General features: G+C 39.3%; 1 protein-coding gene across 4 annotated transcripts in view; it reads right to left on the bottom strand.

Moving 5' to 3' along the window:
- The window catches only part of LOC148030995 (midasin-like protein), a 229,112-nt gene that overhangs the window by 179,610 nt on the left and 26,604 nt on the right, over positions 1 to 22,898 (bottom strand). For all 4 annotated transcript variants that reach the window (XM_087684534.1, XM_087684537.1, XM_087684536.1 and 1 more), the window contains exons 6-21: positions 13,697 to 13,866; positions 13,391 to 13,503; positions 13,143 to 13,262; positions 12,977 to 13,055; positions 12,753 to 12,875; positions 12,572 to 12,671; positions 11,892 to 11,985; positions 11,670 to 11,804; positions 11,450 to 11,506; positions 11,184 to 11,363; positions 10,876 to 11,001; positions 8,938 to 10,788; positions 8,613 to 8,686; positions 8,325 to 8,520; positions 8,092 to 8,196; positions 7,690 to 7,992 (exon numbers count right to left, since the gene is read on the bottom strand). In XM_087684534.1, coding sequence (XP_087540660.1) covers positions 7,690 to 7,992; positions 8,092 to 8,196; positions 8,325 to 8,520; positions 8,613 to 8,686; positions 8,938 to 10,788; positions 10,876 to 11,001; positions 11,184 to 11,363; positions 11,450 to 11,506; positions 11,670 to 11,804; positions 11,892 to 11,985; positions 12,572 to 12,671; positions 12,753 to 12,875; positions 12,977 to 13,055; positions 13,143 to 13,262; positions 13,391 to 13,503; positions 13,697 to 13,866 — 3,826 coding nt within the window. The remainder of the gene's footprint in view (positions 1 to 7,689; positions 7,993 to 8,091; positions 8,197 to 8,324; positions 8,521 to 8,612; positions 8,687 to 8,937; positions 10,789 to 10,875; positions 11,002 to 11,183; positions 11,364 to 11,449; positions 11,507 to 11,669; positions 11,805 to 11,891; positions 11,986 to 12,571; positions 12,672 to 12,752; positions 12,876 to 12,976; positions 13,056 to 13,142; positions 13,263 to 13,390; positions 13,504 to 13,696; positions 13,867 to 22,898) is intronic.

The raw sequence follows: 22,898 nt of genomic DNA, 5'->3' as shown, positions 1-22,898 counted from the left end.
CTTGAGTCCTTTCATATATTCAACAAGCATAAAATCATAAGCTCTTCTTCAAATGATACAACATCTATTATGCATGAACAGTTCGCTACTATCCACAATGCACAAATATTCAATATTTGTCTTTATTCTTATTGTTAACCTAGGACCATTGTGGACTTCTTTCATGATTCAAGTTATAACCTAATGGCTTTAGATTCTAGTTTTTATTTCAAATTATATTTTCAAGGAAACTTAGGGGTTCTTTCCTTCTCAAGATGTCTTAAGTAAGCATATCTTTACCCCTTGAAAAAGGGATATTTCATGGTTTCCCTCTTAAGGTTAGTGAGATAATTTCTTGCATAAGAAAATAATGCTTATGACAAGGTCATGAAAAGTGCTTTTATCCATCCTCCTAGAAGACCAAAATAATTTTAATCTAATTTCCCTCCCCCCGCAAGTGCATGCCTGGCCCCTCGGACGCTAGTGTCAAATGCAAATCTTTCAATCAGTATCCCACATAATCAAACCCCTTTCTTGGTGATGAAAACATTGCTTTAAATAATTTACTCTAATATTAATTAATTTTCTTCGACTTTATAGAAAGGCACCTAGAAGCCTTGCAACATGGAAGAAAAGATGTGACTATGGGTGTATGCTTCAAGCCCAATGGTGTCCTTTTGGATACCCTCAAACACTCCTTGCTCCTTATGCTACGTCTTTGTCGATCTTGATAGTCCCCATAACTTGCAAGAATAGCTCCTCCAACCAATAGAAAAGAGTTGCCACGTCTAGACTTCTCAGCCTCTTGTTGGTGTGCTACGGTTTTATCAACCCTTTGTCACAAGGATGTGAAATTGTGTTGCTTTGCTTAGTATTTGATTAAAAGTTAATCAAATGTGCTAATCTGACTTGCACATGTGAAGTGCAAGTTAATTATTTCACAATGTGTGACCCAAGATCTCGAAATATTAGTTGATGCCAAAGTCAAAAGTTGTAATAAGTTGTATCTGATAGATACTAGGTGGTACATCATGTCAAATTTGGACCTAGACCAACCTTTTGGCCACTAATGTCAGTAGTAACATTAGAAACTAAGCATTAATTAATTAATCAATGCCAGTCTAAGAGCTAATAACTACTCAAGAATACTTGGAAGACAATTTGGCCTAGCCAATTTAATTATAAACTGGTGGAATTTTTTTTCTCAATACTAGAATAATTATTAAATTAATTTTCAAACTTAATATTTTGAAACTAATTTAATAAGCTACATAATACCGGAAAATGGAATTAGAAGGCTGCCACTTGGCAAAACTTGCCCATGTAAGTGGAACGAACATTATTGGGGATTGGTGGAAGTTTATTCTAGCATTATGAGAGAGAAGGAGGCTGTTGAAGAGCAAGGATATGCTACTACTATGACTTGCAACCACCAAGGACCAATTCTACAATAAGTGATAACAAATTGGAGCCCTCTAGGTGCAGGTGACAACAACCCAAGGTCATCCTATTGCAAATGACAACATACATGAGGGAATAGAAATCTTTCTAGTAATCCTGAGCTATAGATGAGAGTTTTCATGGCTGTTTGAGCAAGGCAATAGCAATTTTTTAGCCTTTCTCGCATTGAAACTTTGAAATTTCTCTCTCTACAACATTCTCTCTCATCCCCCAATCCTCTCTCGAGTTATCTTAGCAAAATCCAACCATTTGAGTCATCAAAGATGAAGATATCGAAAAAACTTTGTTGTAAATCCTAATTTACGACAAAAATTAGGGTTTGATAACCACCTCGAGATGCATGCTCAAAAATAGAGGGTCTACGACTTGAATTCCGACAACTCAAATTGAGGAATTTCAAGGTGATTCAAGAGATCAAGAAGCCGAAATCAGATTTGGGGCTGAATTTGTCTTTCAAGGAGCAGGCGAAGGTCAATCCCTGAACAAACCAAGGGGTAAATTGGTTTGTAGGCTTGCTCGTCAATTTTGACAAGAAGTGGCACTTGGATTAGCACAAAAGGTCAAAGGATCTTAGTTGTACTCCATCATCCATTTGCAATAAAAGTTAAAGAGATACTGCGAGGGGCGCTAATTTTGGCGCCAACCTGGTATCCATTGTCCAAGATTAAAGTGGTGAAGTGTGCATTTTCAGTTTAGGTGAATATTACACTTGCTCTAATTTTGTTAAATCAAGTTATTATCACCCTATTCCAAGGAGGAAGGTTGGTTTCGCCCTTCCTCTCATCCGAGTAATATAGCAAGTATCTCCTAATTCCCTCTTTAGGACTCACACACACTCTTTTTTGTGAAGATAATTGAATTAAATGGAAATATTTACATCAGACCATCATGTCAGCTAAGAAAAACAGAATAAACAAGCCAAAAGGCCTCCAAGACCATAACACACAAATATCACACAGAAAGAACGGAAGCGAAGCGATCAATATCCAACCAAGGAGGAGCAATGTCAAGAAGAACCAGGTCAGCTGAAACCATAGAGGAGATTTGCCATAACAATAAACCGCGAACACGGGCCACATAACCATGGATACGCAAGGCAAAATCAAAAATGAAGGCATTCCGAGTACACCAAATATACCACAAAGTTGTCCAAAAAAGAAATTGGAAAAGACAAGAATGATCTGATTGCAAGGCGGATATAAAAGGCATTCTTCCCATAATCTACAAACCGACTGATATCTGCTCTTGAGTCACTGAGGACCACACACAGGAAACAAAACTCCAAATCTCTTGAGCAATAGCGTAAGAGACGAAGAGATGAAGCAATGTCTCATTGCATATAGTGCAAAATACACAGTGACCACGGGAGATCTTATGAGCACGCAACACATCCCCAATTGGAAAACCCCCAATAAGCAACCTCCATATAAAAATTTTACCTTGATAAAGAATCTTAGACTTCCAGAGTGGAGAAATCTGCCCTACTACTTCTTTTTGTTGTCCTGAATATCCAACTAGTCGGCCAACACCGTAATACCTATCCTGAAGACTGGAGATCCCATGGCCCCCACGAACTACCAAACAGTCATGGTTGGCCATGTACTGGCCAAGCTCTATGGATCCATCATGGACCTTGAGCTGAGCAAGTGGGCTGAGCAACACCAACACCAGGCAACTAGACAAGCAGGGTTCAGGAGGGGGTACTCCACTCTTGACCATATCCTCACACTTAGAGCCATTATAGAGGAGGGCAAGGCACACGGGAGATGGATATATTGTTGCTTCGTGGACTTCCGCAAGGCCTTCAACACAGTACCACGAGCCAAGCTCATGCAGAGACAACAAGAACTGGAGATCTCGCCCGAAATGTGTTGGGAGATACTGGCACTATACGAATCGGTCACAGGCCGAATCTGAACACCAAGGGGACTGTCAAAGGAGATAAACAACACCATTGGAGTTAAACAGGGATGCCCACTCTCACCTACTTTATTTGGTCTCTACATTGATGAGATATCAGAGTACATGGATAGATTGGGAGGGGAGGAATCTAGCCTAGGAGGATACTCATACCCATCTTATTATATGCGGATGACATAGTTCTCATCTCTAGCATGCCCGAAGAGCTACAGCGCCAATTGAAGGCACTACGGGCCTTCTGCCAAGATAAAGACCTCATCATGAGCCTTGGGAAGACCAAGGTCGTGGTGTTCAACACTTCAACCCAATGGATTCGATGGTCAGTAACCCCCTTCACATACGGTGGGAAAACCATGGAAGTAGTCTTAAGATATGTCTATCTGGGGATTACATTTTCAGGACCGAGATTCACTTTGAGAAAGGCAGCAAAAGATAGATTGACACGAGGCTATGCAGCCCTTGGATCCATGGAAAACCAAGCACCCGCATACAATTTCAGGAGCCCCATACAAAACTCTGGCTATTTGACACTCTAGTCACACCAGCACTCTTGTACGCGGCTCCCATATGGGGATCCAGTCTCTACCACACGAGGAGGACCACACAAGACCAACCATCCCTCAAGAGGAGGCCACCTATGAGGAATGGGAGTAGATGGAGAGACCCCTCGTACTTATGATCTCACATATGATCCAGAGCAAGCTCTCTGTGCCACACGAGATCATCAGAGCAGAGATGGGGGCACCGCCCATCGTAGCTGACGCGCTCTTCTAAAAAGTGGCCTTCTTGCACCAACTACAGGACTTGCCCCGGCATCGATACCCCAAACTCGCGTTGGAGTCGTCCAAAAAGCTAACACTACAAAGGGACGTTGAATGCTGGTATGCCCGAACAGAGACTTGGCTACGGCTACATGGCCTACACATGGACCACCTCCCCCCACTACAATACAGCCTAGATTGCCCCCACCTTGAGCTTAGCCGGGAGGAGGTGAACCGTATCATCAAAATGGACATCATTCAGCTACACATGGCCAAGACATGGGTGACTCCTACAAAAGACCTAGGGACAAAGGCTTTCTACCGGGAGCACTTCCTGCACATATATCTGAATGGCTTCATTATCCGCCCAAGCTACATGGACACACGCTTGTCCCATGGAGTTACAAGCACCATCAGACAAATCCATACATCTTCACACTAGTTACGGGTCAAGACAGGTAGATACAAAGCCCACCCCCTCCCCCTAGAAGATCGAATCTACTAGCTCGAACCGAAGATAGAAGAACACTGCATATGCAAGTGCCCAGCATACTACGAGATTCGGGGACGCTTCCACTGCACCTGCACTTGTTCATTCACTCAACACAGCACAGAAAGGTAACACCATATGTGAGAGTAAGGTATACTATTGTATTATTCAATGAAAGAAAATAGCACAACATAGGGGATTTGCTAGGTCAGATGAAACCTTGCTCTTCCAACTCATGTAGCTCCTTCTTCAACTCCATCAGTTCAATGTGATTCATACGATACGGGGCTCTAGCCAGTGGGACAACCCTTGGGATCAATTCGATCTTGTGGTCCACTTCTCTTTGGGATGTTGGGTAGTTCTATTGGCATCACAACCTTTTACTCCTCAACTATTGCTTCCACTTCTATATTGCCAACTTGGGGTTTGGGCCTCTTGGTGACCTCCTGCTCAATGGGCCGAATCATGCATAAGTACACCATGTCTTCCTACTTTACTGATTTCTCCACTTGTTTGGCACTGCAAGTCATAATGTGAGGCCTAATATGGGTAACTTGGTGAGCCGGTCTTTGGGTTGGTGCTCCTGGTTTATTAGCGACCGGTTTCGCCGTTTGGCATGAAACTCCAAGCTTGTTCTCTTTCATCTGCACTTTGACTGATGTCCTGCTTAGTAGTTGCATTCTTTCACAAGGTACTCTAACGCCCTCTCCTTGCATATCTAGCATCATCTCATTAACTCCCTTCCCAAGCATTGCAATGACATACTTGTCATGGAACTCTAGACCTAAAATGACTTCAAAATCGTCTATAGGAATGACTAAGAAATTGAGTTTGGTTTTCCATTTTCCTGCTTCTACTTGCACTACAAAGACCTGTTTGACTTCTTTGGCTTCTCCTTCTGCATAGGTTATTGTTAACCCTTCTAAGGCCTTAGACAATTTGAGTACATGTTTGGCTGCACAATCTGGGGTTATGAAGTTGTGGGTGGCTCATGTATCTACCATGATGGCTTGATCCCCTTCACTCACTCCGCCTTTGAGGTATAAGTGTTGGATAGTTGTTGCGCGGGCCGCCATGCATTGGGGATGAGCACTAACTGTCCCCACCCTTGGATGGTCTAAGCTCTCTTTGCTTCCACTGGGGATTTTCTGGATGCGCGGGGGTTGCAACTCCTCTCCTCTCCATACCCACTAGTGACCACTACTCTAGATCCACTTGATGAGACTACGTTGTCCATGGGGCACCTGTCTTGATAGTTGGGTCCCCCGCACTTCAAACATCCAATCCCTATGGTTGGGCCTTGAGGTCTCCACCGTGATGTATTTGATCCCGCGGACCCATATGATGCACGCAGAGTTGGTCTATAGTGATTGTTTCCCCATCAGCCAACTGCTTCTCTTGGCACCAAGTCAGATTGTGACGCAACTGGGATTATGCCTGAGACTTCCCCACGCACCTCCACGAAGGGCCTCTAGGGTATTGGGTCTCAAGGTCCAAGAGGAGTTGGTGAGGTTGGTGTTGAATCTGGTCTAGCTCCCTTGGGATGTCTTCTCTGTATTCGTCTCTTCTCAACTATCACTCTCCTCTTGGTTTTGTCTTTTGTCTTTCTTCTTATCCTTCTTCTTGCTACCTGCTTCAACTACCTTCTCCTCGTCTTTCCTTGTGTGCTGAGCTCTCCTAAAAGTCTCCTCTCTATGTAACCTATCTATCTCCTCTTGCAATTTGTCCTCTTGACAAATTGCAATCTATCCCAAGACTACACCCTCGTGACACCGCACATAAGAGGATTCACCACTAGGTATAAGGAATCACACATAGAGTGGAAACCAAGCAGGGCTCAGAGTCACTACTACTCCCTATATAGGTGTTTCTAGTAGCAACGCCATGGTATAGCTACAAAGCCTTACAAGGGGGCGAATGGGCTTATTTTTCAAGGCTTAGATAGCCTTAATTTGCCTTGTAGCAATTCGTCTTGTAGTCAATGCATTCAATTAATGCTTACAATTAGTTTTTGAGATCGGATGACAATCAGCTCAATGAAATTGTTGCTCAATTCGTCATCAGCAATCATTATGATGAGGATGGCGTGCAGTTTGTAAGCCGATGTGATGAAGTCAACGAGGAGATGACGATAACTTTCAATGGCTATAGCTAACCATGACTTGCAAGGATCTATTTGAAGGGTTAACTGTAGCTCCTTCTCATGCATGGCAGCGCTGTACAAGCACATTGGGATGGCGTGGTTTGGAAAAATGATGATGATGAAAAGAAATATTAATTATTGATAAGGCTTATAAATTGATCTTTTCTGTTTTGGCCCCTTTCACATGCATGAGATGTTACAAGGTTATTTACCCAGCCATTGTATTCATGATGTACTAGTTTGGTAAAAAAATCCAAGAAGCCTTTATCGTAGCTGGTTGATTGCAAGCTAAAAATTGGTAGTACCTATTATATCGGCACTTTGCAGAGAGACCTCACAAATAGAAAGCTTTCCTTAATCAAAACTAATAGATAGAAACTGCTCCAAACAAAATCATATATCAGTCATAGCATTCACTGCAAAAGAGCCTTAAAGGCCTTTGACAATTCAAGAATTTTCTTCCTCAATTATTAACGCAGATGGGAATTTGTTTCCCAAAATTATTTTTGGCAGATTCATGCTGATCTTTGGCAGATATTGACCACTCTGAGATCATCATACCTTAAAGTGCTCAACTGTACAGTAAGGGTCTAAATAGGACAGCATATATATTAAATGTGGAGCAACAAAACCTCCCAACTGGTTATTCATTCAAGCTTTCTAATGGACTCCCCCTTATTAACATATTTTTCTATATGGAAGTCCCTTACAGGGCTGCTTTGTACTTCGCATTTTACCTTGGGTTATTTTATTCCAATGAATCTTATTAATAGATTTTTTTATCCTTCTTTAAAAAAGAACTTTAGATAAATATGCTCATCATTCAAAATTGTGCATGTTTTTATAGAAAGTATGCAAATTTGCTGACACTCACTCCAATTTGACTTCAAATCCTGTGAAACAAAAAAGAGAATCGAATTACAAGACACACGTACCAAAAGGCGCTTTGGCTCCAAAACACTATTCAATCTCTCAAGAACACTATCATCTGCAAGTGAAATCTCATCCACAAGAAAGAATTCCCCCTTTCGCATGGCTTCAATAAGAGGACCATCCTGCCAGCGAAACAAAGATTTGAAATCCAATTGTAACTTGACTAACTCCTCCTTCAAGGTAGTAAGAGGTTCCACCGCACTGGAAATCTCAGATTGGCTCATAGGATTCGCTGATCTTATAGCTGCAAGAACCTTATCAATCACAAATAGTGTGGCATCCGAGCTATTGATATCTACAGGTAGCTGCAGTTCAACAAGAACCAAGAGACAGTCATAATTTGAGCAGTGTTAAAATGCTTTGAAATCAAGTGCTTCATAAGATAGAACCTTCAATAAACTCACATCAACCCCATGATACTTGGAAAACAGCTGGGTTCTGTTCAGTCTGCTTATGGCTTTCTCATATTGCAATGCAACTCCATCTTTATCACGAATGGGACGAAAGCCCTGTAAAGTAGATCACACAGGCAGGAATCAGATGTGTCAAGGTCTGAGCATCAATAATTCACTAGTTTTGATCGAGATTCATGCATTTCATGTGAGGTCAATTCAAGAAAGTGATCACTAAATCTTACACCAAGAAAGTCTGAGGTCTCAGTGTGCTGATGGCAATTCAATATCTGCAAACGATGCCCATAGACCATTGCTAAGAGCTGACATACAGTGGTCTTTCCACAGCCAGTTTCACCCACAAGAAGGATGGGTTCATTATGCTCATAACAGTTTTCGACAAGACTGAAAAGTCTCCTCATGCTTTTTGTCCAGACAATCCTGAATAAACAAATGAGTGCATCCGGCCAACGTATGTTAGAAATTCTCTAGCAGTCAGGATTCCAACCAGTAATGCATTGAAAGGTCCTCACTTTCCAAAAGCAGCTTCTGCAGATTCTGAAAGCAGAGACTTCTTAATCTCTTGCATTTTAGATGTCATAGACAACTGCAAAATGGCATCACACATCAGTATTAAGACTTGCAAAGCCTTATATGCATCTTCAACCTGCCATAAGCATTCCTCTCAACGAACTTCCATACATTATACATATGCACTACAAAATTGACTAAAGTTCGCCAGAACTTATAAGACAGAAACCTGAAAGATTAGACAAGTAACAGATGCAGACCAATAGACGAGGATTTCATAAAATCAGTAAAAAACTAGATACTCGTTAGACTGGAAAAGAAGCTTACTTCACCATAAAGGGTTTCGATATCAAGTTTAACACGCATATTTTTTTCCAAAACTTCCCGTACTACCAATCTCTCACTTGGCTGACGTAATCTTTCAGCAAGGAGAATATAACCAAATTTTGCAAGATCATCATAAGAAGTCCCAGCTTTCTGATGTCGATCTGCCCATCTAAATAGATCTCGAGGAGTGATGAATCCATGCTTTCCTGCAAAAACCTGACTGCTTTGCCTATTTCTTTGCAAATCCTTCATGACAGCTACCATCTTTCCTGCATGACTTCTAGGTATTTCACATCTTTGCTCCAAAATGCTGCATAATTCATCCTCGGGTATGTCATCAACATGCAGCTCAAGAAAACGATTGCGAAATGCACGTGACAGAACTTTGCGACCCCCGTACAATCCAGGAGGATTTTGAGTAGCAAACAGCATGAACTGAGGGTGTGGTTTGACTGTAATTTGAATTTCAGGTACAAACAGTTCTCGGTTATCATCTAGCAAACGATTTAGTGCTTCCAAAACTTCTGAAGGAGCTAGATTCAATTCATCTAGCACAATCCAGTAGCCATTGCGTACAGCTTCTACAAGAATTCCTTCTTGAAATACAAGCTTTCCAGAAGCTCCAGTAACATAAGTCCCAAGGTATTCCTGCAGATCAGTGTGTTCATGATTATTGATTCGAACAAAACGATGATTTGTTATCGTTGCAAGATATTCAACTAGACTTGTTTTCCCACTTGAGGTTGGACCCTGTAATAAGACAGGATAGCGGTGGATGAAGACTGCCTTGGCTAAGTTCTTTAAATGCTTCCTGATGCTCTTTGTCAAGACATACTTTTGAGTGAAGTCCAATGAAGATTTTGAGGGCTTCCAGGTGCCTCTTTCTAACCAAAACTGCTCAAACAAGATGTAATTATCACCTGGTTGCCTAGGGACTTTTGCAAATAGACTGTCAGTCAACGCAAGTCCCAACTGCTTGAACAACTTAGAAAGAATAAGGCTTTCCATGATCACAGAGCTTGGGCGATCCAGCATCGTGAGGAATGTCATACAAATGCCATCATACAAAGCCCTTGAGAACCCATGAATAGGCATAGCAGCTTGTGTATACTCAAGTGCTCGTGCAAGTGTTCGTAAACTGTACCTCGGTTTCTGATTTGCACTATCAAAAAGCCTTGTATCTGCCTCCTCTTTGGCTTGTTGATAAAAATCGATAATTTCTGTCACTGGAGGGTTTGGCATAGAACCTTCCAGATACTGATATGCTAGTTTATGTAGATCTTCTTTGTCTGTAAGCTCATCAATGTACAGTTCCGTAAAGCGATTTTTCAAAGCAATTGGAAGATCGTGTTTTCCTACATCTGTTGCAGGGTTCATACAAGCGAAAATTCGAAAATTGGGATGCCGAGGAACACACTCAATATCACCACGCTCTGTAAGACTCAATGAGCCATATTCTCCTTCTAAAACACCCGTAAGCCTCTCGAGAGTTTCTGCTGGTGCCAGATTCAGTTCATCAAGTAGAATCCAGTGACCATTCTTAAAAGCCTTGACAAAGGCTCCTTCAACATATGAAAAAGCAAATGAACTCTCTGCTGCTTTGACCTGCCGTTCACACACAGCAAGATCCTTTGAGAAGGTTCTCCACTCTTCTACAAGATTCTTGTGCAAGGGCCGTTTTCTTTTTGACTTAGCTTGTGACATAGATTTACTTTCGTGTGATGCCTCCTCTAATGTAGGCCCTGAGAGGTTCTTTACTTTAGAAACCGCCATGCCAAAAGCTTTCATCAACTGTGTTGTTTTTCTTGCTGCTGCAAACTGATGGACCCTTGCCATGAAGTCTAGATTACTCTGTAGAAGGAGCATATGGTTCCATTACTTTGCAGGAACTATTAGATGCTTTTCAAACTAGCACTACAAAATGGAAAATCGCCTTACCTGTGCAGGAAAGGTTCGGGAAAAAAGGTCAACAAACTTTTCTAGAAGCAACATGCAAATATGATGTGCTTCTACTGGCTTGAACCCCCCCAAGAAATCTGCGCTTTCAGTTTGCTGACTGAGGTTCTGTAATCCAGCAAATTGAAAACATGAGATAACTGAAGAAACTGAGAACCGAACATGATGTGATAATTCAATGAATTCTAGCATCGGCTCAGCAAGTAATGGGAATACAAGGAAGCAGTAACCGTCAGTCACAAAGCCTTTTCCTTCTTGGAAGAAGGATGGCGTGAATTCACCACACTTACCATTACGGTCAAAGGCATACAAAGTAGCCTGGCTAGGTGTTGAACAAGAGTTGTCTTGCCAGTTCCAGTTTCACCAACAAGTAGTACTGGCTCCTGTTGCAATATGCAGACGGCTATGGACTCCAGCTTTCTCATAGCATGCCCAGTGTTTGCAAACAAGCGGCCAGTAGTTAATTTTTCCTAGATAATAAGTTCAATGTCATCATTCACAATCACACACTGAGGAGTAAACCTCCAACATTGAGCAGGAATGTTAAGGAATGGACCTTGTACAAATTAACAGGTAAGAATGCCCGCCCCACTTGAACAGAAGTTGCAGACACCTGTTATAAAACACCACAACAAATCTGTATATATAGCAATTCAAAATTTTTATATATGATACAAGCACACTAAACATATAGTACAGTTAAATTAGTATTAACTAAGGTGCGTAGAACAAGCCATACAAAAGCAAGAGCCATAATGCACACAAGAAACAAGAACCTGCAAGGTGGGCTTATTTAATGTTTCAAAGAAGAGAACTTGTTCTTTAGAGACGTCCCATAACTTTGCAATAGCCTCTGCAACAAAGCAATGGCTTTTAGGAGAACTGATGCATCCAGCAAAGCAATCAACAGCCTGTTAAAAAAATAGAAGCAAAGTGTAAGAAGTAACCCCCTGGGGATATGCATGACATAAACTGTAACTTTGAAAACATAGGGATACCTCTCGATATATTGCTTCACGCACTGAACTGGACAGCACAAATGACCCAGCTTCCTTGAAGTATGTGATTCTTGCACACCACTTGAGGAGATCCCTTATTCACATGAACCAACTAATAAATCAGTAAACCAATTGCATGCTAAGTTTCTTGGTACATCTGGACAGCAAAATACAGGGAAGTAATAGTTTGGCAGCATATTACCACCCTTATTTGGACATATACTATACCTTTAAAGGAAGATAGCACAAGATTACAAAGTGACTCAACGTGCATCAGGAAGAGACCAAGATTCAAGAACCTTCTTTCATTTAGGGACTGTATGCATTGTTTGGCATTATGGAACATTAGACTACTTTTGAAGCCCTTAGACCACACAATCTCCCTACAAAGTGACCAGCTTGGAAGTGGTCTATCCCTACTTTATTCTGCCATTATTGGGATATCATCTTTCATTGTATTGTAGTTACTGCTGAGAAAGATTTACCAGGACTGAGGTTCATTTATCTGAAATATCACACTCCTACTGTAATGTGTTAATAGCCATACAGAAAAGCACCAGGAATTCACTAAGATCACAACATATATAGTAGATTTTTTCATAGCAGGGCAAACGCAGGAATCTGAATTCGTTTCAATTCACTGAGTTAGCTTTGTAGAGGAATAAGGTAAGAAATTTCACCTCATTGAGAAGTCACGACCGAACACAAATTTCCTTGCAGATGAAAGTTCTAAGGATGGTAGCAGCTGTGAAGCAATGTTATTAATCATTTTGAAAGTAGCTGCAGACAAACAGCAATCAGTGGTGACGGATCCCATCCAGGATGATATCATAACAAAGATTGTAGGTTCAGCTGTTGTACCAATCAGTTTGGGAACAACTGGTGTAAGGACTGGAAAGGTTGACTCAACAATGGCCTTCACCTCATCATCAGTAGGAGCATCGATTACAATTTTCCTCCACAAGTTCTGTACACCACTCCAACCTGCAAACCAGTATTTATCAACTCTTCCATGTCAAAGCAGCGCCAACTATTCTAGCTACTGAAAAGCATTTCTCCTGCATTGCCAAAAAATCAAACCAAACCTGAAGAATGGTTCATAGAGCCTGTATCTGTACTGGTTACAGTTGCCAGTATCTGAAACCCTTTTGCTGCCATAATAGTCTGCAATGAAGGATGGGACCATAGTACATACAGTTGAACTAAGCCCTTCATATATGCAACTTGAGATTAGCAAACTATAGATGTTACCTCAGCCCGACCCGGAATGTATAGCTTTCGATCTTCCAACAATGGCACAAGGGCTGATAGGATTTCAAAAGGTGCTCTATCAATGTCCTCAAAAACAACCCACATGCCTTTTTCCACAGCCTGCAAGATTGTTCACAGGTACTTTTTATACCTATATGTGCTCATTTTAAAGTAAAAGGATATGAATCAAATCATTTGGAAAGAAAGAGAGAAACTCTAAATAGAAGACTTTTGATATTAAACTATACCTGTGTAAGAACACCAGGCTTCCATCTAAACTCGCCTGGAATTTCCGAGCAAACATACATTCCAAGTAAAGTTTTGCTATCCATTTGTTCATCCAAGTGTATGAATATAGCATCTGTGAAGCAAAGAACAAATGCATGAGTAAAAAACAAACAAGTAGGTCACATTTTCCGTTCAATCATATGGTTAATAATTCAACCCTCATATTGCACTAAGTATAAACCATATGGTTTAATAATTCAACCTTCATATTGCACTACTTATAAACCTAGCTATGTACAGTAGAGAAGTATCTTAAGATTAATTACCAGAATTTCCAGTGATCTGGGCAAGTTCCTGAATCATTGAGGTTTTTCCTGAACCTGCAGGGCCTTCGAGTAAAATAGGTTCACTTTGACTGAGTGCCAACACCAAAGCCTTCAAACTGATTTTTGATGATGCAGTAAGGAAAAAGGACTTCTGGAAGGATGATGATATGCTGCAAAAAACCTTCCATGAGAGCAATTCCTTTTTAACTTGCTTAGTCTATAAGAACATAGAAGGAAAAAATGTGTGATTTCAAGGATAGCAGGCCTATAATGAGCTTGAGAGAAAATTTGCAATTTTAGCATGCCTACATTTTAGTTCAAGAAAAATTTGTGATTTCATAGCCTAGCAAAGAGTCTTCTCATTCAGCAGGGGGGGTGAATATAGATTTCACATGCATGGAGCTTTTAGGACTAGATTGTAGAACAATGCACTGATCATTCCTTTGCCCCCATGGTTCACACCACAGTAGCATGTTTAAGCATTTGCAAACTGCCCCTTTTTTATGATAGGACAGCAGTTCTTGATGTGCCCTTTTTTGCCCATGGAATTATAACATCCACTCTTTGCTCACATGGTTCACATCATAGAGTGTATGTTTTTGCTCGTGGAATTAAATGTTCTGGAAACGATGGAATTTCTACCATCTTCTCAACAAAATCATTGGAAGACATTCGAACGGACATGACACTAACCTTTCACCACCCAATCCTGAACCCAGGGCCCAAAATGAACAGAACAAAAGAGGGGAGGGGGTCGGGGTGTGTTGTTTAAGCAAGTACTTCAAGAGGTTAACCAAATCATTTCTCAAATGATGGAGCACTTTTGATATATTTTCGTTTCCAAAAGCTGTGGAGTGGGCAAAATCCAGCCGCAATTGGTTATTTTAATTTTAGATTTAGAGACACAGGTAAGGGGAGAAGTTTCAAGTTTGTAGATCTATATGACAAGGTTGTCCTTTGCCTCCTCACTTGTTCATCATTTTTGCACGGCGGGGGGGGGGGGCCCGGGGGGGGGGGGGTGTGTGTGTGGGTGGGTGGGGGAGTCAACACCATGTTGAGAGGGGAACTCGCCCCTCTCCCTTTACAAGAATTTATTGGAACAAAACCATGAGCACCAAGTGCCTAAACCATATACAAAAGGCTGATTTGCTGCAAGTCTGAAAATATGGGTTTCAAAACTCTAATTTCTGCAAACTCCCGCAACAAGCTGATTTTCTTCTTTAGTGCTTGGATTAGATCAAACTAAGTGGAAAGTGCATCTTGGATGAGAGAAAAGAAAGAAAGAAAGAAAGATATATTGACGTCTACATAAGGCCAATGTGGCCTATAAGACAAAATCCAGATTACATCCGTGTCTAATGTCATCTCATCAGTAAGGTAAAGATAACATTACAAGTAAGTGGGTGGCCTATGAAACAATACTGAAAATAACTATACGATGGGGCTATACTAGGGTTGAACTGTGTGTAGTGTTGTTCCATTGATAGAAAACAAAAGGAAAGGAAAGGAGAACCAAATCTGATTTAGCCATGTACAAAAGTGTAGTGGAGACTATGGGCTGTAGTTGGTCTCAAGATCTGCACATAATCTCAGCTATGATGCAATCCCTAGCTACTTCACTGATATGCCTGGTGGTGAGTCTGCAGTGTCTCATGATAATGGCTCTAATCCGACTGTGGTGTGGCCTCCTCGGACGTGGTCCTAATAGACGGGGTCGTCGTGCTCAACGAAGGGAAATGGCTCTATCCAATGTGACTCCACGATGTGGCCTGTAAGGTGTCTGGCGGGGTGGCTCTATCTCTGCAAGGCTGGTACTGTCAGTAGGGTCGACTCTGTAGAAGAAGTATGTCACTATTCTTTGTATGTGTCCCTCTGGGTGAGCTGGCCTCTTGTTTCGCAGTAGTGCAATTCGGCGCCTCTCGAGCTCTAGGAGGAAGAGACCTCGACATCTCTGGTCCTCGTACTCCATGACGCGACGAAGGGGTCCAAATCCATCCTGGAAGAGGCAGTGGTACCGTCCTTATATGTCATAGTATACTGTGCATCTACATATGTAGTGCTCCTCCGTCTCAGACTCTCGACCACAAAGGTGGCAAGTCCTATCCTCTGCTAGGGTATTTGTCCATCTGCATGTCTCCATCTGGAGCCTATGTGAGGAGGTGCGAATCTGTCTGATAGCAACCCATATGCCATGGGAGAGATGGATGTCCATATAAGCTGGCCGAATAGTGAAACCATCATCAGAGAGGCACAAGAAATGACTCCTGTAGAACTCTATCCTTGATCCTAGAGGGAGTGGTGGGTGGATCCATGTCCTTGTCGTCTCAATCCTCAAGATATCAGCTCTAATCACCTGGTTCAACTCTAATCGCCTGAGAGAGTGTAGGGCAGTCAAGGCTATAATCCAAAGGTGAAAGACGGTCAATATCCAAACCATGTAGAAGAATCAAAGCATGTGGCTGAAATTTCAGCATGAGTGTTTATTCCAAATGAAGATAAAGATCTCCAATATATAGAAGTGGACTTGGGTGCTCAAAAGTGAAAAGCAAAGGCTACAAATGAGAAGTGTTTGTTGAAAATGACAAGTGTTGTCTCTGCAAAATAACACGTCCTCTTCTAGATGCCATGTGTCACTTTTATAGAGAAAGAAACTTCCAAACCTTCCACTCTAAAAATCTCTCAAATGGTTAAGAATTTGAGATAGCTACTGAAGACAAATTGTTCCTTGCAAAATTTTGAAGCCTCTTACGTGAACAGAATTCACATTTGAGTAACTTCGAAAAATAGTAACCTTCTAAATTTTAGGAGTCGCCAAATTTAGCTTCTGGAGAGCTCCATTATATAGGTTCATTGGTTCATGGTTTGTTTCTTCAATCATGAACATCTGGTTTCACTTTCTCAAACCACTCATTATATGGGCTTTTAGTTAATGTAACTATCTAAGTGTGAATATCTTTGTCATGTGAGCTTTCTAATCAATCTGATTACTCAACTAAACTTTTAATTTTACTTGGGCATCTCGTCAATGATGACCTAAGCATAATTATAAGGCATTTTGGCCATTGGCCACCCTTAAATACAAAGATAAACATTTAATCATATTTTGAATTACTTAAATAATACAAATCGCCTTTCAAAGTACATGAGTATCAAATTAATTTGGAATCATTGAGTCAATATAACTTCGTAACAATTGATAAACAAAAGGTTTGTTACATTCCTACCTCTTGAAATCCATCTTGTTCTTAAGGCATTGCCTGAAGTATTTCTAATCCTACAGCTTCTTCATAAGCTGCAAGTAATTCTGGATAGTCTTTAAAATACTCTTATAGCATCAACTTAGAATCTAAATTAAAGTAATTTTTAAATTTCAAAATGAATTTTCTAAATATGTTTCTTCCTCGTTTCTTGATCATATAATAGACTATTTGCTCTGGTTGAAGTATCTCCTCCTATTCATCTACTTCAAGTGGATCCTCTATTGTACGTTCCAATGGTGGAGGCTCTTATGGCTTCAGAATATGGATATGAAAAGCATTGTGAATTTTCCAATGCTCTAGAAGTTGTAACCTATAGCAAGCATCATTAATATTTTCAATCATTTGAAATGGCCCATAATTTCTTTCTATAATCGTAGTGACTTGGGATGAAGGCTTGTTAGAGCTTCTTAGACGAGCTTTGTCGAATTTCAACCACATCCAATCTCCTTTTTATAAAATCATTTTCCTTTGATACTTCTCTGTTGCTTTCTTATATTTTTCTTGAGATCTTTGGATAGCTCGTCTAACTTAGGCGAACGTTGTATCCATATCATGCATGAACTCATCAACATGAAATATCTGGTCTTTGATTTTAAAAATAAGTAATAAAAGTAGTTTTCTATACATGATCGCAAATGGTACTTTACCTGTAGAAATATAAACTTGGTTATTATAGACATATTCTACCAAAGGCAAATACTTTTACCGTTGTTGCTTAACTTCATGACGATAGCACTTCAATATATCCAATATTGTGAGATTGGCTATCTCACATTGACCATTTGTTAAAGCATGATAAGAAGAAAAGTTAAGCTTTATATCCACATTTTCAAAAAGAGATCACCAAAAGAGACTAGTGGTTCAAGTATCTCTATCACCTACGATGGATTGTAGTAATTTATAATACTCAAAGATTTGTTGAATAAATATTCTAGCCATATGTTGAGACTTGATAGCCTTCTTGACTAAAATTAAATGAGCCTATTTACTAAACCTGTCGATGATAGTCCATATGTCATCATTGTCGTTTGCTAATTTTGACAGCCAAAAATAAAATCCATAACAATGCTTTCCCAAGGTTGGCCCAAAGTTGGTAATGGTTACAAAAGCCCTACAAGCTTTTGACGATCAAACTTAATCTTTTGACACACAAGACATACTTTAATAAATTATTCAATATCTTGTCGAAGACTTGGCCAAAAGAAATACATTTCAAGTACATTGATTGTGGTCAAAATACCACAATGAGCCATGTAAAAAGCCGAATGATATTTTTTCATTACATTAGGACTAAAATCTTTAGTAACACATAACTTATTCTCCATAAAAAAAAATCCATCTTTGATAACATAAAAATGTAACCTTTTACCAAGTTATAAACTCTTCCAGATGATTTTAAAATCTTCATCACAAACATACATGTCTCTCATACTAGTAAAAGCTGTATGATGAATCTCAAGTCTTCTTGACAGGGCATCAGCTACCTTGTTTTGCTTCCCAAAAATACACAGTATTTAAAAGTTAGATTGAGCTAAATAATTCACCCATCAAATATGCTTTTCAAAAATTTGACTAGTTGAGAAAATATCTCAAACTGTCATGATCCTGTCTTGATGAAAAATTCTCCATCTAAAATATAGTGTCTTCAATCTTTTAAAGCTTGAATGATTGCCATTAACTCCTTTTCATAGATAGTAGTATTCTTTTCTACATTCTACAATCTTTTGCTTACATAAGCAACCACATGTCCTTCCTAGTTTAAGGCTGCACCAATACAGTCTCCCAAAGCATCACATTCCACAAAGAAAGATTTCAACAAATTAGGAAAAATCAAAACAAGTCCTTTGCCAATATAGAATTTAGGGCTTCAAAAGCTTCCTTCTCTAGTTTGGTCCATCAAAATGCTACTCTTTTCTTGGTTAAATCATGCAATGGTCCAACAAACACTACAAACCATTCAATGAATCTCCTGTAATAAGAGCATAATCCCAAGAAACTTCAAACTTTATGAACACTAGTCAATTCTGGCTATTCTACAATAGCCTTGACTTTCTCTAGATTCATCTAAATCCCATCTTTGGATACAATATGGGCCCCAAGGTAACCGTGAAACGTTTCATGTCCGAAACGTTGTGTTTCAACACTAAACGTTTCACCCTTGGATAGATGCTAAATGAAACGCCACATGAAATGGCAAAATAACAAATTCAAAGTACTTTTTAACAAAAATTTCTTTTTTCCCTTGAAATGAAATAGATATATGAAACGTTGCATACCAAAACATTTCCTTAGTGGAATATGTTTCATGTTTCATGCCTACTAAAACGTGTTTCATAGTTACCGTGAATATGGCCCAAGTAGTGAATCTCTTCTAAGAAAAATTCACTCTTTCTACCATTCACATAAAGTTTGTGTTTGTGGAGTCCTTGAAACACTATTTTCAAGTGTTGCTTATGCTCTTCTTCATCTTTTGAATAAACCAAAATATCATCAAAGAAAATACCTATAAACTTCTGATGTGCTCTAAAGATTCTTTCCATCATTCTATTAAAGATTACAAAAGCATTGATGAGATCAAATGGTAGCACAAGAAACTCATATAAACCAAAAGTTATCATGAATATTGTTTTATGAACATCTTCATGAGCAATCCTTATCTAAGGATAGCCACTCTTCAAGTTAATCTAGTTGAAAACTTTAGATCCATCCAATCTATCCAAGATATCATCAATTTTTGGAATGGAAAACCTATTTTTAATTGTAATTTTCTTGAGGGCCCTGTAGTCCACACACAAGTGCTAAGATCCATCGTTCTTTTGCACTAAGAGGACTGGAGTAAAAAGATAAGCAATTGGGCCTTACTAAAACCTTCTCCAAGAGCTCATTCACTTGCTTCATAATCTCCTCTTGTTGTGTTGGACTCACATGATAGAGTGGCCTATTTGGAGACAAGCCTCCAAGAATAAGATCAATGTGATGATCTTCTGACCTCTCTGGTGGTAATTCCTCAAGCAAAGTGCCTGCAAAACAATCTTCATACTCCTTTAAGAAACTCATTTGGTCCTCATTCAAGTTAGATACATTGGTTTCCATGTGTAGGCAATAAAAATATTCAATCAGTGTACGCAAAGTAGAAATAATTCCTCTATGGCCTCGGTATGGGGAACAATGAATTTCATGCAAAACAAATGATCGAAATGGAATAGTCACACATAAATTTTTTTCATAAAACATAAATCCATCAGTATAAGACAATGAATCAATGGGAATCCAATTATTTATAACTATTTTATTCCAATCAGCTTGAAAAGTAAAGTCTTGGTCATAAGTATCTTTCATAGGAAGAAGAGAGTCAAAAGATATCACAGAAATATATTGCTCTACAAATTTGTACATGTTATAAGATGGGAATAGAGTTTCTTTCCACCCCTACATCAAAAGATACATTTTTGCCCTTTAAAGGGAATCTAAACTTATTTTGACTCCAATCAATGGTTAGATCTATTCTTCTATGCCAAGGTATTCCTAATATAGCATCACAATGACCAAGATCTCCCATGACAAAGCTCTCATGATCTACATAATCTCCTATCTCAATTCGTAGTTTCCCAAGATGGGAGTAACTTAAAACTCCATTCCTTAAAATGCAACAATTGACATTTCTAATGTTCCAAACCTCTTCTTTGGTAGGTGTAGAGCTTAAACAATCCAAGGATGGATATAATAATATATAGCCTTTGTATCAAAATGAATGAGAACTGGTTGATTAGCAATATTATCCCAAGTCATAAAAAGCTTCCTTTTCTTTGATGGAGTTCCATCCTATTGCAAGGATTCCTTAGGTACAACATTTGCTTGAGGTGTCTTTTGAGGCTAGTTTTCCTTCTTTACCTTATTAGGAAATTGACTAGTCATATGTCATTTTTCTCCATGAGAGAAACATCGTCCTTCTCTTATATATTCTGCTAACTACTAATTCTTAGCTTCTTTTTGAATGGAAAAGATGGTCTACCTCCATCCTTATGCTTTTGTTCTTGTTTATTTAACTTCTTTTAGTCAAACATCTTCGTTTTCTTCCTTTGGGATTCTTCTTTTGAGACTTTATCAAGCATCCATGGCATATGCAGTCCTTTAGCTTCTAACGCCATATCTTGAGCTACTTCCAAGGTGTCAAGCTTCGTCATCTTGACAACTCGCTATACCATCAAATATAATCCATGTATAAACTTTCTCATCTCCATATTGAAAGAAACTTCATTTAGTTATGTAGATTTTAGAGAAACAACTACAAACCTATTAATATATGTTTCAACATTGTCTCCATGGCTTTGCTTTAGCTCAACCCACTCTTATTGCACATCAACTTTAAAGGATGAGGGCAAAAACTTCTTGTTGAACATCTCCTTAAACTCTTTCCAAGACTTGGATTCCTTTCCCACTTCAATAACTTTGAGCCACCAATTTAAAGCAACATCTTTCATATGCATTTTAACCATCCTAATTTTGTATTTCTCTATATAATCCTCACCACCAAAAGCAACATCAAATTATCTGGTAAAAGACACAACCTACTAGAATTCTCTTACCATAGAAAACATCAAACTTAACGCTCTTCTCTCCAAGCTTGAAGTCTCATTTAGCATTGTTTTCCTTTGCTAAAAGTATCTTTGAAGATTCAGCTATTATGGAAATAGTCAATTCTTTAATGTTTTCCTTGCCCTTCTTCATGGAGAGATTCTTGGGACAAGAGGAGACAACTTATGTATGATAGGACTTTGAAGTCACCCCTTGGGTGGATTCTAAAATGATAGGTAATATCTTACCTTTCATAGACTTAGTTGCATCAATAATATTAATACATTTCATACTGAGATAGGTCTTCGCAACCGTAATATCATCTATCTCAAGAGCCTTCTTAGTGAGAAAATCTTCAAAGACCTTTCCTTCAAACCGTACTTTAGCCCTTCTCTCCATCAAAGCTTGAATTTTTGGATCAGCTTCCAGCTCCTTGTATCTTTGTATTTTCTCATAATTAGATAAGCATACAAATACAGCCCAAGATTCCCCATTGCTGTCTCCCAACGTGGGCCATAGTTCACTTGTTTCTGAAGTTTATAACCATTCGTTCATTAAAAAGAGATAGTGTCAAGAGCCTTCTAGTTGTTCATCAAAATTCTCCTCTTCACCTCTTGACATGGTGAGAAAGTTGGCACCAAAGATCTTCTCACCTAGAAAAGTTCTTTCAAATAAGAAGTCCTTGCTTTGATACCAATGTAAGTGCGGAAAAGAACATGAGAATGACATCACTTTGAACTTAACCAACTCGATCAATTATCACCATGAAAATTAGGGGGGAGAGAGAGAGAGAGAGAAAGAGAAGAAGAGTCAATACCACATTGAGAGAAGAACCAATCCCTCTGCCTTTACAAGAATTTATTAAAACAAAACAACACGCACCAAGTGCTTGAACCATATACAAAAGGCTGATTTGCTACTATAATTCTAAAAATTAGGGTTTTGAAATTCTAATTTTCTGTAAACTCGAACAACAAGCAGATTTTTATCTTTAGTACTTGGATTAGATCAAACTAAGTAAAAAGTGGTTCTTGGATGAGAGATAGATAGGATAATACAAAGCATGTGGCTGAAATTTCAATATGAGAGCTTATTCCAAATGAAAAGAGAAATCTCCAATATACAAGTATGGGCTTTGGTGCTTAAAAGTGAAAAGTAGAGGCTACAAATGACAAGTGTTTGCTGAAAATGACAAATGTACAGACAATCGTCTCTTTAAAATGACACATGTCCTCTTCTAGATGCCACATGTCACTTTTCTAAAGAAATAAACTTTCAAACCTTCTACTCTAAAAAACTCTCAACTGGTTAAGAATTAAAGATAGCTGTTGAAGACAAATTGTTCCTTGAAATTTTCTAAAGCCTTC

This window comes from Lygodium microphyllum, chromosome 9 (genome assembly GCF_053477565.2).
Source record: "Lygodium microphyllum isolate KBCC chromosome 9, Lygodium_microphyllum_v1.1.10, whole genome shotgun sequence".
NCBI lineage: Eukaryota > Viridiplantae > Streptophyta > Polypodiopsida > Schizaeales > Lygodiaceae > Lygodium > Lygodium microphyllum.
This window is presented reverse-complemented; position numbering and strand designations above follow the sequence as displayed.